The sequence below is a fragment of the Oryctolagus cuniculus genome, chromosome 7 (genome assembly GCF_051225735.1).
Source record: "Oryctolagus cuniculus isolate XC-2025 breed Fujian yellow rabbit chromosome 7, ASM5122573v1, whole genome shotgun sequence".
NCBI classification, from domain to species: Eukaryota; Metazoa; Chordata; class Mammalia; order Lagomorpha; family Leporidae; genus Oryctolagus; species Oryctolagus cuniculus.
The window spans coordinates 143,631,500-143,645,471 of record NC_142873.1 but is presented as its reverse complement, the minus strand read 5'-3'; the positions used below and the strand labels follow the sequence as shown (position 1 = coordinate 143,645,471).

The following is a 13,972-nucleotide window of genomic DNA, read 5'->3' as shown; positions in this document are numbered from 1 at the left end:
CTGGGCTAAGCCAAAGTCAGGATCCAGGAGTTCCTTCCAGGTTTCCCGCATGGATACAGGGCCCAAGTGCTTGGACCATCTTCTGCTGCTTTCCCAGGCGCATTAGCAGGGAGCTGGATGGGAAGTGGAGCAGCCGGGAGTTGACCTGGCACCCCTATAGGATGCTGGCACTGCAGACAGCAGCTTTACCCACTCCACCACAATGCCAGCCCAGGCTCTCTCTTGCCACAGGGCCTTTGTACCTGCTATTCCTTCTGTCTTCATATGGCCGACTCCTCATTCTGACCAACTAGGCAGCAAGGTCACCTTGTCTTAGTTGATTCAAACAAAATACCACAGATTGGGTGACTTAAACAACAGAAACATATTTTCTCACACTTCAAGAGGCTCGAAGTCCAAGATCAGGAGCGCCAATGGGGTTGGTTTCTGGTGAGGTCCTTCTTACCGGCTTGCACATGGCTGCCTCCTCACTGTGTCCTCACCTGGTCCTCCCATGCTCTCTGGAGCCTCTGCAGAAGCGCCTTGGTCCCACCTCATCTCAATCTAGTTATGTCCCACAGGCCCCCCGGGGTTATCCATCGTCGGCCCATCACGTGGAGCCCAGTTGCATGCCAGCTAGTTGTCGGCACCCTGCGTCCCTTACCCAGTGCCTGCACAGATCAGGAGCTCGGTTCCTCCCTGTTGGCTGAGGTGGAAGCCTCGGTTTATCCCAAGTTCACATCCCTTGGTGCTTCCACCATGAGAGGTGAGTGAGCGCCATGGGGTAGCAGAGTGACCTGGGTATCAGTGTTGGCACTGGACCACCTGCATTCAGTAACAGCTCCGCCACTTACTAGTCATACGGCCTCACCTCTTGTGCCTCAGTTCACCTTCTCTAAGAGCTGCCAACACATATTTGGATGATCAGAAACAATGGGACGAGGAGTAACAAACTGTGCAGGGATGAAGCGGGGGGGCTGGAAACAGGAGCAGCAGACTGACGTCTCTAGAGGGGGCTACAGGCCCTGAGACCCCTGCCCTTGTCCCTGGCTCAGCCAGGTTCCTGCCCCTCCCTCTGCAAAAGAGTGGCTTCATCGCTTGAGAAGTTAACCTGGAGGGACTCTGGACTCCGGGCTGGTGGACGCGGGACAGGGCACAGTGAGAGACCAAACGGAAAAGCGGGAGACTGCCCGCAGGTCCGTGCTCCAGGATCCAGAGCATCAGAAATGTGGTGCCCAGGCAGGACGTGGGCGGGCCCCAGAGAAGTGTCCTACAGAAACTCATAGTTAGATGTCCCTGTGGTCCCGCGGGGAAGCCCTACAGTGAGGCGCACCAGCCGTGGGGTCCCCACACCGACCGCACGCACAGCTGCCTGCTCCTCATGCGGCCTTCACGCACAGAGCAACCTGGAACCATGCATCATTCGATGTTTGAGCCGGGTAGAGAGGCGAAACAAACAAAAAGCTTGGAGGCAAATCAACATGCAGAAAACACAAAGCAAAGATGATCCTCGGAGAGTCACGAGGAGATACTGCGTGCGTGCAGTAGGTGCTGTAAATGCTGTCTTCGAAAGGGAATCAGAAGAGAAGGCAGTGGGAAAATCAAACACGAGAGTCGAAATTAAAAAATGTCAAGAGGAGGGCTGAGGATAATGAAAAAGAAACTTCCCAGAGGGTGTAATAAAAAGACAGTGTGAGACCATCCGAGGATCAGCGCAGGAGGCCTGGTGTCTGTCACGATACCCAGCTTTGCCAGGGACCCTAGAGAAAGCGGAGCGGGAGGAAGTGCTCCACTCAAGGGCGTGAGAATATTCACGCTGAAGGACAGGGCCGGCCGAGGAGGCCGGTCCGGAGGAAGGGAGCCCCCGAAGCTCAGCAGCACGAAATGCCGCACTTCCAGGGGAAAAGAGAAAAATCGCGGGGGTTGGGGCAGAGGACGGATCACGCATCCAGATGGTTCACGCACCTCATTGGCGACACTGGAAGCTGGAAGATAATGGACCTGGGCCTTCAAAAATTTTAAATGCTTATTTATTTTCATTTTGTTTGAAAGAGACACAGAAATGGAGAGAGCTCACGTTCACTGATTTAATCTTCAAATAACTACAATAGCTGGGGCTGGGTTAGGTTGAAACCAGGAGTCCAGCTCTCAATCCAGATCTCCTACATGGATGGTGGGGACCCAAATACTTGAGCCATCATCTGCTGCTGCCCAGGGTGTGCATTGGCAGGGAGCTGGATTCAGAAGCAGCGCTGGGGCTTGAACCCAGGTGCTCTGATGTGGGATGCAGGTATCACAAGTGGTGTCTTCACCACGGAACCAGATGCCCCCCCCCATTCCTTCAAAATTCTGATGGAAAATTATTTCCAAATTACTATTCCATATATAGTCAAAGAAACCAGAAGCGAGGCTAAAATAAAGACGTTTTCAGACAAGCAAGGGTATGAAAATTGCAGCTCCTGTGTGCCCTTTCTCAGGAAATGACTAGAGATGTGCCTTCCCAGAATGAGTACATAAACCAAGACAGAGGAAGAGGCGGCAGCTGGGAGACAGGTGCTTCCACGGAGGAGAGCTGCACAGCTGGTCTAGGTAGCACTGAGTCTCAGATGGGAGGGGAGGAGGAAGGGTTCAGGAGGTGAGTCACTAGGGAAACAAAGGGAGTTGATTACCACTGGCATGGAAAAGGCATTTGACAAGTCTGTTGGTGTGTTTGGGGAGATTTAGCAATATGAACAGAACGAAGCAGATGGGGGTGGGGGGGAGAGGCAATTATTAACTCTAGGGAAACAAAAAATCTGTACTAGAAAAATAAATGTAATTGTAGCATGGAGCATGCTATCTGGTTTAGAGGTGGGTAAGACCTGCAAAGTCGCAAGACTATAAATTCTAAAAAAATAAAGGTCAACCCTGAATACTGATTTAGATAAAAATTGTGATAAAACCGTCTTGGGAGATTGCAGAGGGGAAGAATTGAGGGACATTATAGGGCTCACTAACATCTGTTTCTCCCTCCCTCTGGCCACAATGAGTACAGGACTGTTGACCCTTGCAGTTGGACTGGGCCCCACGACTGTTCTGGCCAGTTGGCTTCAGGTTGCAGTGATGTTTTGCCACCAGTCTAAAGTTCAGATGAGGGCAAGGCTTTGTGGTGCACTGGGTTAAACTGCTTGGGTCCCATATTGCACTGCCTGGGATTGAGTCCTGTCTACGCTTCTGATCCAGCTTCCTGCTAATGTGTACCCTGGGAGGCAGCAGGAGATGGCTCAAATACTTGGGTTTCTGCCACTCACATGGGTGACCGAATGGAATTCCTGGCTCTTGGCTTCAGCCTGGTCTACTCCTAGCTATTGCAGGCATTTGGGGAATGAACCAGTGGATGAAAGATTGATTTCCACCACCCCCCCATTTCTCTCTCTCTCCCTTCCCTCACTCCCTCCCTCTATTTCTGTTTTTCCCTCTCTCTCTGTCATTCTGCCTTTCAAATAATTTTTCTTTAATTTTAAAAAATAAAGTTCAAGGGCTGGTGTCGTGGTGTAGTGGGCTAAGCTGTCACTTGCAATGCCAATATGCCTTACAAGAGTGTCAGTTCGAATCCCGGCTGCTCCACTTCTGATCCAGCTCACTGCTGATGCACCTGAGAAAGTAGTGGAATATGGCCCAAGTGCTTGGGCCCCTGCCACCCAAATGAGAGACCTAGATGGAGTTCTAGGCTCCTGGCTTTGGCCCGGACCAACCCTGGTCATTGCAGCCATTTGGGGAGTGAACCAGTGGATAGAAGATCTTTCTCTATTACTCTGCCTTTCAAATTAAATAAATAAATCTTTAAAAAAATCATAAAGTTCAGATGACCTGGCAGCTACCCCTTCTCCCTCCAAAGTGACCAAGGAGGCCTCAGGTTGAGAAGGCAGAGCCACAGGAGTGGAGCAGTCTGGAATTGCTTCATGGAATCTGGTTGTCCTGGAGACAATGGACTTTGTGAGAAATAAGTAACTCTTTAATGTATTAAGCCACTGAGGCTTTGGGGATTGTTACTGCTGTGCAGTCTGGCTAAACCAAATGCAAACGTCCGAGGTGGGTGTCTAGCAGAGTGGTTAAGATTTGTGTGTCCCACGTCAGAGTACAGGGTTCGGTTGCCAGCTCAGGCCCTGGACTCCAGCTTCCTGCCAGTGTAGACCTTGAGAGGCTGTGGTGTTGGCTCCAGTAATTGAGCTCTTGCCACCCACGTGGGAGACCTGGGTTGCATTCCTGGCTCGTGGCTACAGCCTGCCCCAGTCCCAGCCATTATAGGCATTTGGGGAGTGAAACAGTGAATACGAGTACTCTCTCCCCCCTCAAATAAATAAAAGTTTCAAAGAAATTTCTTCTAATAGTAACTTCAGCAAATACTATATAAAACTGATAAGAATATCCATGTTGGCATATTCTTTATAATTATGGAAATAATTATCAAAGAATAGCTAAATGTATTAAAAGTGGTTACCTCTCAGGAGCGGGACAGAGAAAGTGTGGGCTGAGGTGCAGCTGTGTTCACTAAAGTGCTGTATGGGATGGGAGTTACGGCACAGCAGGTTAAGCCTCTGCATCCCATATCAGAGTGCCTGGCTACTCTGCTTCCAATCTAACTCACTACTAATGCATACCCTGGGAGGCAGCAGATGATGGCCCAAGTACTTGGGCTTCTGCCACCCATGTGGGAGAACTCCATGGAGTTCCTGACTCCTGGCTTTGGCTGGGTCCAGCTCCAGCCATTGTGACAATTTGGGGAGTGAACCTTTCTCTGTCACTTTGCCTTTCAAATAAACAAACTTCAAAACAAATCCTGCTACTTGGCTTTCCACTCTGCTACTGTATTGTGATGGCAGAAATGAATAAGAAGTGATATTCACAGATGTGATACGGGAGACTCTCCTCCAACCTGTCCCAGTGGCTGTCTCTGGGGAGAGAGGACACAGTGGACAGAGTGTTTGGGGGAACTACAGATGTGACCGGACCTGGGCCACCCTAGGAAGGGAGGTGACCTGGGTAGGATCCAGTCCGGGGACTTTGGTTTTTCTCTTGATGGCCACGGGGAGCTGGGAGGGTACAGGATAAGCAGCAGAGAATCCTGGGCAAATCTGCCTTGATGGTGCACATCCTGACTTAGCTGGGGAGACAGGCTGCTGCAGCGAGCAGTCAGGAGCTGTTGCAGTGGTCCCAGGGACAGCCAAGGAACCTTGGAAGTGACCTGCAGGTGACGTGTGTCTGTGGGGAGCCTTCTGTTTGTACTGTGGGCTCAGTGATGCAACAGAGAACAGATGGGCAGAGTCTTTAGCTTCCAGGGAGCTTCCATAGGCAAGAGACAAATGGGCGGCAAGAAGCTAAGAGCAGATCAGGTAGGGGCTGGTGTCATAACAGGAATAAAGCCACGTCAGGGGCCGGACAGAGGAAATGGGGAGAGGGTACTTTAGAGAAGAGGTCAGGGAGGGCCTCTCTGAGGAGGTGGCCTCTGAATAGAGTCCTGAATTAAGCGAAGGGGCAGACCATGTAAAATTTGAGAGCGAGAGTTTCTGGGCACAGGGAGCAGCAGATGCAGAGGCTCTGCGGAGGGGGTGGGCTTGACAGGCCAAGGAACAGCAAAGAGGCCAGCGTGGGGCAGGGCTCATCAGCTGCTGGGGGGGGGGGGGGTCGGGGTCGGGGGCTGAGGCTCCAGAGAGGACCGGGGAGAGGGGGCTACCGGGGAGCGCAGAGGGAACTTTGGGCTGAGAGCAGGAAAGCCCTGCGTGGTGATTGGTCTCCAGGCCGGAGAAAGGAGGACGGGAGGAGGCTGCGGGACAGGGCTTGGCTGTGGGGGTGAGAGGGAGAGGAGGGGGCTCCCCGGCCCGCCTGGCCCAGCCACAGCAGCCTTATCACCCACTTCCCAGCACCCCAGCCCCCTCTTGGGATAGAAGGAGCCTTCACACATCAAAATAGCAGGCAAAGAACAGCCTCTAATTGTTCTGCGTAAGAGCGGAGAAATTAGACGAGTCAGCTGCGGGGCTGGGCCCGCCTCCCACACAGCTGCGATCCCGCAGATCCCGCACCGCCACCGCAGACAGACTTCCCTGCTGCTGCCTCCGAGTAGAACTTCCGCAGCGTCCAGCCCCAGAACAAATGGTGGCTATTTCGGGAGGCAGTGGGACAGATGCTGGCCCTGGCGGACAATGAATGAATCAATTTTTTTAAACAAACAAAAAAGTCGATCACTTCATGAAGGCCTAAGCTTAGAGGATGGATTGGTTCCATCATGCAAAAACACTCTGTGAGTATCGCTTCTTACAAAATTAGTTTCTGCCAACACAATACAGTAGCAGAGTAGAAAGTCAGATAGCAGGTTTTGTTTTGTTTTATTTGAAAGTTCACTTATTTGAAAGGCAAAGTGACAGAGAAAGAGGGTGAGAGAGATCATTCATCTCCTGGTTCACTCCCCAAATTGTCACAATGGCTGGAGCTGGACCCGGCCAAAGCCAGGAGTCGGAACTCCATGGAGTTCTCCCATATGGGTGGCAGAAGCTCAAGTACTTGGGCCATCATCTGCTGCCTCCCAGGGCATGCATTATCAGTGGGTTAGATGGAAGCAGAGTAGCAGGCACTCTGATATGGGATGCAGGCATCTCAAGCAGAGGCTTAACCTGCTGTGCCGTAGCATCCACCCACCCCCATCCCCAGAGCAGGGCTTGGGATTGGAGGATTCTGAAGGAGTGGAGGTGGCACCACCTTCGGGGCAGAATGGAGAAAGGCCCTCGGATGGCAGAAGGTCTAAGTTCTCCCCTGAGCTCTGCAGCTGTTGCTGTGTGACCTAGGATGAGTTGTGCCAGCTCTCTGGGTTGTATTTTCCCTTCTCCCCCCACCCCTCCCACTACTGGCTTTAGGCTATACAGAGATTACCCAACTGTGGAATTCATAAGATCCCTTGGGGGAGGGTGCTTGTTAAAGATGAAAATTCCCAGGCCCTACTTCCAGAGATTAAGATTTGGCAAGGGGGCAGGTGAGTGGTGCGATGGCACAGTTGCCACTTGGGAGGCCTGTATTACATACCCGAGTGCCTGATTTGAGTTTTGAGTCCTGGCCACTCTGCCTTCTATCCAGCGTCCTATTAATGCACATCCTCAGAGACTGCGGGTGACGGCCCAATTACATGGGTCTCTGCCACTTACGTGGGAGATCCGGGTAGAGTTCCCGGCTCCTGGCCTCAGCCTGGCCCATTCCTGGCTATTGTGGGCATCTGGGGAGTAAAGCAGTAGATGCAAGATCTCTCCCCATCTATCTCTCTGTCTCTCTCTGCCCTTCAAAGCAAATGAAAATAAATACTTAAAAATTAAAAGCAAAGACTTAGCTGATCAAGGTGGGGTGCTCCAGGCGTCTGCTTCTCATAGACTCTTCCTGTAATTCTGAAGAAGTCCTGGGACCATACTTTAATAAAAGCACTTCCCCTCAACCTCTTGGGGCTCTTCCTGCCCAGAAGTGTGAGGAGTCACTCACACCACCTTCTGGGCTTATGAGATCATCCCAGAGGCATGGAGGAAGCCTGTATCCCACCTCAGTGCACCTGTGTCTTGCTGCTGCATCGTCTGCTTCCATGTTCGCCATCCCCTCCAGGCCCTGCTACAGTATCTCTGCAGAGCATGGCCAGGATGAGGAGCCAGCTGCAGTGTAGACAGCTGGGTGGCAGCATAGAGGTTGGAGAGGTGTGGGGACTGTTGGGTGCAGCGCTTGGTTGCAGACACCTGGGCTCCTGTCCTGGGCTGGATGTATGATGCTGTAGCCTGCTCCCCTTACCCATGTCACTGTGGGTGGGGATGGGATGCAGCATGGCTTCTGCAGAGAAGTGAGTCCAGCTGCATGGGGATAGCGAGGCCCGGATGGGGCCCCAGGAAGGGATGGGGCCTTAACAAGAGGACATCCCAGCCAGTGTCCAGGGCACTGTCTCTTCCTCGGGGCTGGTCTTGCACATACTCCAAAGGCCAAGTCCGTGGCAGAAGCTAGAGGGTCTAGCCCCCAGATCTGTTCTTCACATATGAAGAAAAGAACATTTATTCTGCCCTGGGTGCTTACCGTGCAGGGCTCAGATCTCAGGGCTCTGTCCTCTCACTACATTTTCCCAACCCTCCTGAGAAGCTGGTTCAGGTATCACCATTTTGTCTTTAACCATATTGCTTAGTGCCTTTCAGAAGATAAGGATTTTTCCTAAAATACCTTCAGTTGACGTCACAGCCAGAGAAATCGGTTGTAGTGGGAAGGCGTGATGTTGAATCAGATAGTTCCTTGTTCTAGCTCCCTCTGCTCTTGACCTTCTGTGTGACCTTGAACATCACTTCCTCTCCCTGAGTTTCACGTGACCCTGAATTCTGTGACATAAGATCAATTATGCATGCACTCCCTTCTAAGGTACACGAAGATGAAGACGGCCACCAACATCTACATCTTCAACCTGGCGTTGGCCGACGCTCTGGCCACCAGCACACTGCCTTTCCAGAGCGCCAAGTACCTGATGGAGACATGGCCCTTCGGGGAGCTGCTCTGCAAGGCTGTGCTCGCCATTGACTACTACAATATGTTCACCAGTATCTTCACTCTCACCATGATGAGCGTCGACCGCTACATCGCCGTCTGCCACCCCGTCAAGGCCCTGGACTTCCGCACGCCTGCCAAGGCCAAGCTGATCAACATCTGCATCTGGGTGTTGGCCTCAGGTGTTGGTGTACCCATCATGGTCATGGCTGTGACCCGTCCTCGGGGTAAGTGATGGAACTGTGGCACAGGCACTGACCACGGGAGGCAGCACGTGGACCTCTGTGGGTCTGTGGGACTTTTCCAGGGTGAGGATCAGTGGCCGTGGGAATTTATGAATGGATTGTGGATCAGTGAAAGTGTGGTACTGGTCAGTGGCAGAGTGGAAAGTCAACCAGTGGAAATGGGAATGGTTGGCCAATGGTGAATGGTTGACTACTGGGCGGGTGAGTGAGTGCTCAGTGATCATGGGAATTTGTGAATGGGATTATGAATAGCTGGTCCATGTGCATGTAGGTGGGTGGCCAGGAATGTGTGGGCCACTGACCTATAAGGAGATGGATGGATAGCCAGCAGGGTTACTGTCACTGACCGGTGGACACCACAGGATGTGGTGCCAAACTTTCACTGCAGTTTTAAAGCCATTCACCCAGGGGCTGGGGGTGTGCTGCAGTGGGTTAACTCGCTGCTTGTGACATCAGCATCCCTTATGGGTGCCAGTTTGAGTCTTGGCTGCTCCACTTCTGATCCAGCTCCTTGTTAATACACTTAGGAAGGCAGCAGAAGATGGCCCAAGTGCTTGTGCCCCTGCCACCCACGTGGGAGACCCGGATGTAATTCCTGGCTCCTGGCTTTGGCCTGGCCCAGCCCTAGCTGTTGTGGCGATTTGGGGAGTGAACCAGCGGATGGAGATCTATCTCTCTCTCTCTGTCACTCTGCCTTTCAAATAAATAAATAAATCTTTCCAAAAAAATTAATAAAGTCGTTGTCCCAGGTGATCAAAGCAAGGCCTAAAGAAGGCCTGGAGAGGATGACAGCCTCGTGCTTCTCCTCAGTGCAAAGCAGTGTCAACAGAGTTCACCACAGTAGGGGAGCTGCTGCTGCAACAAGCCCAGGCTCCAGGGCTTACCCCTTGCTTGCTTTATTTCTCATTCGCATCACAATCCAGTATCTGAGGAGCAAGTCCTTCAGGGACCCAAGCTCCCTCTGATAGTCTCTGAATTTTCCACTGCTGGTGTCTGGCTGGCAAGGTCAATGTGGAAAGGGGAGGGGGGCAAAGCACAATCAAGCACTTTAGAATGGTGTTGTCCACCCCTCCTGGACATAGCTGTCCCCTGGCCCCATGTTGATGGAAGGAAGTGGGAAACATAGTCTAGAAGGGTGCCAAAGACACGAGGAACTAACTGACCTCTCTGAGCCACACTGCATCATGGCATCATGGAGCGTGGAGAAGGTTAAATAAGGTCATAGGTGCAAAACACAAGGCTTAGCTCATTGCCAAGGTCCTAGAAATAGCAGCCATCAAATGATTAAGCCTGTGAGACAGACAAGGCAGGGACTCCAACTCCATTTGACTGTAAGAAAACAATCAGAGAGGCCAGGTGGTTTACTTAGGGCCACACAGCCAGGTATTTGGTGACCGTTGGCCTGTCCTCTGAGGTTCCTGCTTCCAGGTCTGCTGTTCCTTTTGGCCCCTTGAGTGGAGGCGGGCAGAAGATTGGCACCATGCATGGGAGAGGAGCGCAGTCCTGTGGGAAGCTTCTTGGTCACCCTTGACTCTCACAAGGGCAGAGCCCCCGGTGCCCTATACAGCTGCTGAGCAACTGGCTTTGACTCAGCAGAAAGGCCGGCTGCTCATCAGCCTTCTGCTTACAGGTCATTAACTGCAGCCCTGCTGGGGGCTGGACCAGATGGGCCTCCTCGGCCTGCGCGTGCACGCGCGCGCACACACACACACACACACACGCACCTCCAGGGCGAGCCATCAGCACTTGTTGGCTCAGTGGGCCACTTGCTGTATGACCTTAAGCAAGTGCTCTTCCCCTCTGGGTCTGTTTTTCCACCTGTACAATGAAGGGCTTGGATTCGGCCACCCCTGGGGGTCCTGCCAGCCTGCAGTCCTATAGAGCTACTTGGTCTATGGGTCCCCAGTCACCTTCTAAAAATTCTCGGGCTTCAAGTCCATGGTGGGGATCTGCCACTCCTTGCATTCTGGGAGATCTTGGGAGTCCTCTGGGCCAGTTCAGGCCTGGGTCAGAATCCCACAGCCCCCACCGCAAAAGAGTGAGCTCAAGCCATCCAGGGCAGGTCTGGCTGTGGGAATTTTCTTCCTGATGCTGCACTGAGATCTGCCGCCCTCCTGGGAGGTGCCTTCGCCCTGGCCTCTGGATTCTGGCCCTCTCCCCTGAGTGTGTCCAGAGCTTGAAGCCCACCATGCTCAGTGCTTTATGGCTTATCCCTCTTGATCTTCACAGTGATGAGATGTGGGTACTATTAAAAGTCCCATTTCGGGGCCGGCTCTGTAGTATAGTGGGCTAAGCCTCCGCCTGCAGTGCTGGCATCCCATATGGGCACCAGTTCTAATCTCAACTGCTCCACTTCTGATCCAACTCTTGCTATGGCCTGTGAAAGCAGTAGAAGATGGCCCAAGTGCTTGGGCCCCTGCACCCTTGTGGCAGACCTGGAAGAAGCTCCTGGCTCCTAGTTTGGATCAGCCCAGCTCTGGCTGTTGCAACCATTTGGGAGTGAACCAGCAGATGGAAGATCTTTCTGTCTGTAAATTAAAAAAAAAAAAAAAAAAGTCCCACTTTGCCAATGCTCCAAGAGCTTAAGTAATCTGTCCAAGGTCACACCATACACTTAGTAGGGCCTGAGTCATGCTTTTTAATTTAATTTTTAATTTTCATTTTATTTGAAAGGCAGACACACACACACACAGAGAACTTCTATCTGCTGATTCACTTCCTAAATGCCCACAATAGCCAGGTGTGGATCAGGAACACAGAACTCAGTCCAGGTCTCCCACATGAGTGGCAAGGACCCAAGTACTTGGGCCATCACCTGCTGCCTCCCAGGGTTAGCATTAGCAGGAAGCTGGATGGGAAACAGAGTACCTGGGACTCCCATCAGGCATTGTGATAGGGGTGTGTGTGTCCTAAGCCAACTTAATAGCAGTGCCATCAGCCAGCCCTGAGCCCTGCCCTTAACTGTCCATCTGAGCCCTACTGTCCCCGTTAGACCTAGTTCAGAAGTGAGGCGGGAGTTGGCTTCGAGTTATCACAATGGCTGGCACATGGTGGGCTGGGCTAAATGATTTCATTCCTGCCACCCATGGACCCAGAGGCTGTAGAGTCGGGGGGCGGGGCAGGTGGAAGGAGACTTCCCGAGGAGAGCGGGTCCTGCTGGGGTCTTCAAGGATGAATGGGAGTTCACCAAGCAGAGAAGAATCACCTTGAGCAAAGGCTGGGGGCAGGGGGCAGCTCCTGGCCCAGGCCGGAAGGGGGCGAGCAGGCAGGGCCCCCTCAGGCACACGTGTCCCTCACCCCTCTCTGTCTTCCCTTGTTTCTCGGCCCAGACGGGGCGGTGGTGTGCATGCTCCAGTTCCCCAGCCCCAGCTGGTACTGGGACACGGTGACCAAGATCTGCGTGTTCCTCTTCGCCTTCGTGGTGCCCATCCTCGTCATCACCGTGTGCTACGGCCTCATGCTGCTGCGCCTGCGCAGCGTGCGCCTGCTGTCGGGCTCCAAGGAGAAGGACCGCGGGCTGCGGCGCATCACGCGCATGGTGCTGGTGGTGGTGGGCGCCTTCGTGGTGTGCTGGGCGCCCATCCACATCTTCGTCATCGTCTGGACGCTGGTGGACATCGACCGGCGCGACCCGCTCGTCGTGGCCGCGCTGCACCTGTGCATCGCGCTCGGCTACGCCAACAGCAGCCTCAACCCCGTGCTCTACGCCTTCCTCGACGAGAACTTCAAGCGCTGCTTCCGCCAGCTCTGCCGCGCGCCCTGCGGCCGCTCCGAGCCCGGCGGCTTCAGCCGCGGGCGCGAGGCCACTGCCCGCGAGCGCGTCACCGCCTGCACCCCGTCCGACGGCCCAGGCGCTGGGGGCGCGGCCGCCTGAGCCGACCGCCCCGATGCCCCCGTGCGGGGTCTGGAAGAGGGGCGGGCGGTGGGAGGGGCCTCCTGGGACGGGCGGGGCGGAGGGCGGGGTCTCTAAGCTGATGGAGACTTCGGGGCGTGGGATGTGAGGCTCTAGAATCAGGCCCCCAAATAAGGGCTCTCCACGGGAGCGGAGAGTTGGAGTCCGGCCTGGGACCTCAGGGTGGGTGGGGACCGAGGTGGGGGCGGTGGCTTGATTGAGTTGCAAGCTTGGACTTGAGCAGGACAGGGGATGGAGTAGGGATGGGACAGGACAGTCACGCCTGGCTCAAGATCTGGAGAGCTAGATGGGGGCCTGTGTGCTGTGGATGCGGCCTCAACTCTCCTGCCTTGGGGGTGGAGGCCTGCCGCCAGTCCCAGCAAGGGGCGGGACTCACAGGGGTCTAGCCGCAACTTGACATCTTTATGCATAGAGAATAGGAGAGAAACGATCCACCTTTCTCTCTTTGGCAGTCCACTGTTCCTTTGGAGCAGACAGGGCTGCCTCAGCACCGTGTCGCCAGCACCTGGTCTTGGTGGGGAGTGACACAGGATAGTGGCGCCAGGGGCCAGCCCCTCCAGAAGAGGGTAGTGGGGTAGGGTCCCCAGATCCAAGTTCTAACCAGGGCCCAGTGGCTCTGGAAGGAGCAAGAAGGTCCTCTAAGACCCCAACCAGCAGTGGCTCTCTGTGCCACCTGGTGATGGCGGGTGGACTGAGAGAGTGGCTAGCTACTACTGTTAAGGGTGGCTACTTTTGAGGGTCCCCAGAGCCCTGGTGTCTCTGGCCCAGGTGCTGGAGGACAGAGGACCACCTAGTTAGAGCCCCATGGATGGTTAAGTGGCACCGGGATGGGTGGGAGGGTATCAGAAGCCCCCAGTGCCTTGTGCTGCCTGGTCTGGGCCCCTGGTGAGAAACTTGAAAAAGTCATCCTCCCTTCTCCCAGTGTCTGGCTGCACCCCACGTGTGTCCAGGGAGCTGGAGCTGCCCTGCAGGCCCTGAACTTGAAAGAGGTATAGGGGGGGCTTTCAGAACTGCAGAGCCAGCGTTTGCTCCATCCCCCTCCCCTGCCAGGGCTTCTACCTGCTCCTGCCCAGCCCCCCACCCCCACCCCACCAAGCTGCTGAGGGCAGTGTCCACCCAGAGCTGGGCATAGGAGCCTTTCTCTTCCTATGTTAGCATTTTATCCAGGCTCTCCCAGATCTTGGCTTCCCCCAGGACCGGGGTCTGCCCTAGCCCCGTGCCACCCCCATGCCCCATCTCTCCCTCCACCCCAGACGCTGCCTCAGCCCTGCTTCCCTCACTCCCCATGGAAGCAGTGCGCTGACATCCT

The 13,972-nt window shown here is 54.2% G+C and overlaps 1 protein-coding gene across 2 annotated transcripts in view; it reads left to right on the top strand.

Moving 5' to 3' along the window:
- Window positions 1-12,655, top strand: part of OPRD1 (opioid receptor delta 1) — an 83,970-nt gene extending 71,315 nt beyond the window's left edge. For both annotated transcript variants that reach the window (XM_089301174.1, XM_002716071.6), the window contains exons 2-3: window positions 8,383-8,732; window positions 12,080-12,655. In XM_089301174.1, coding sequence (XP_089157300.1) covers window positions 8,383-8,732; window positions 12,080-12,624 — 895 coding nt within the window. In that variant the 3' untranslated portion in view covers window positions 12,625-12,655. The remainder of the gene's footprint in view (window positions 1-8,382; window positions 8,733-12,079) is intronic.
- The last annotated feature ends 1,317 nt before the right edge of the window (window positions 12,656-13,972 follow it).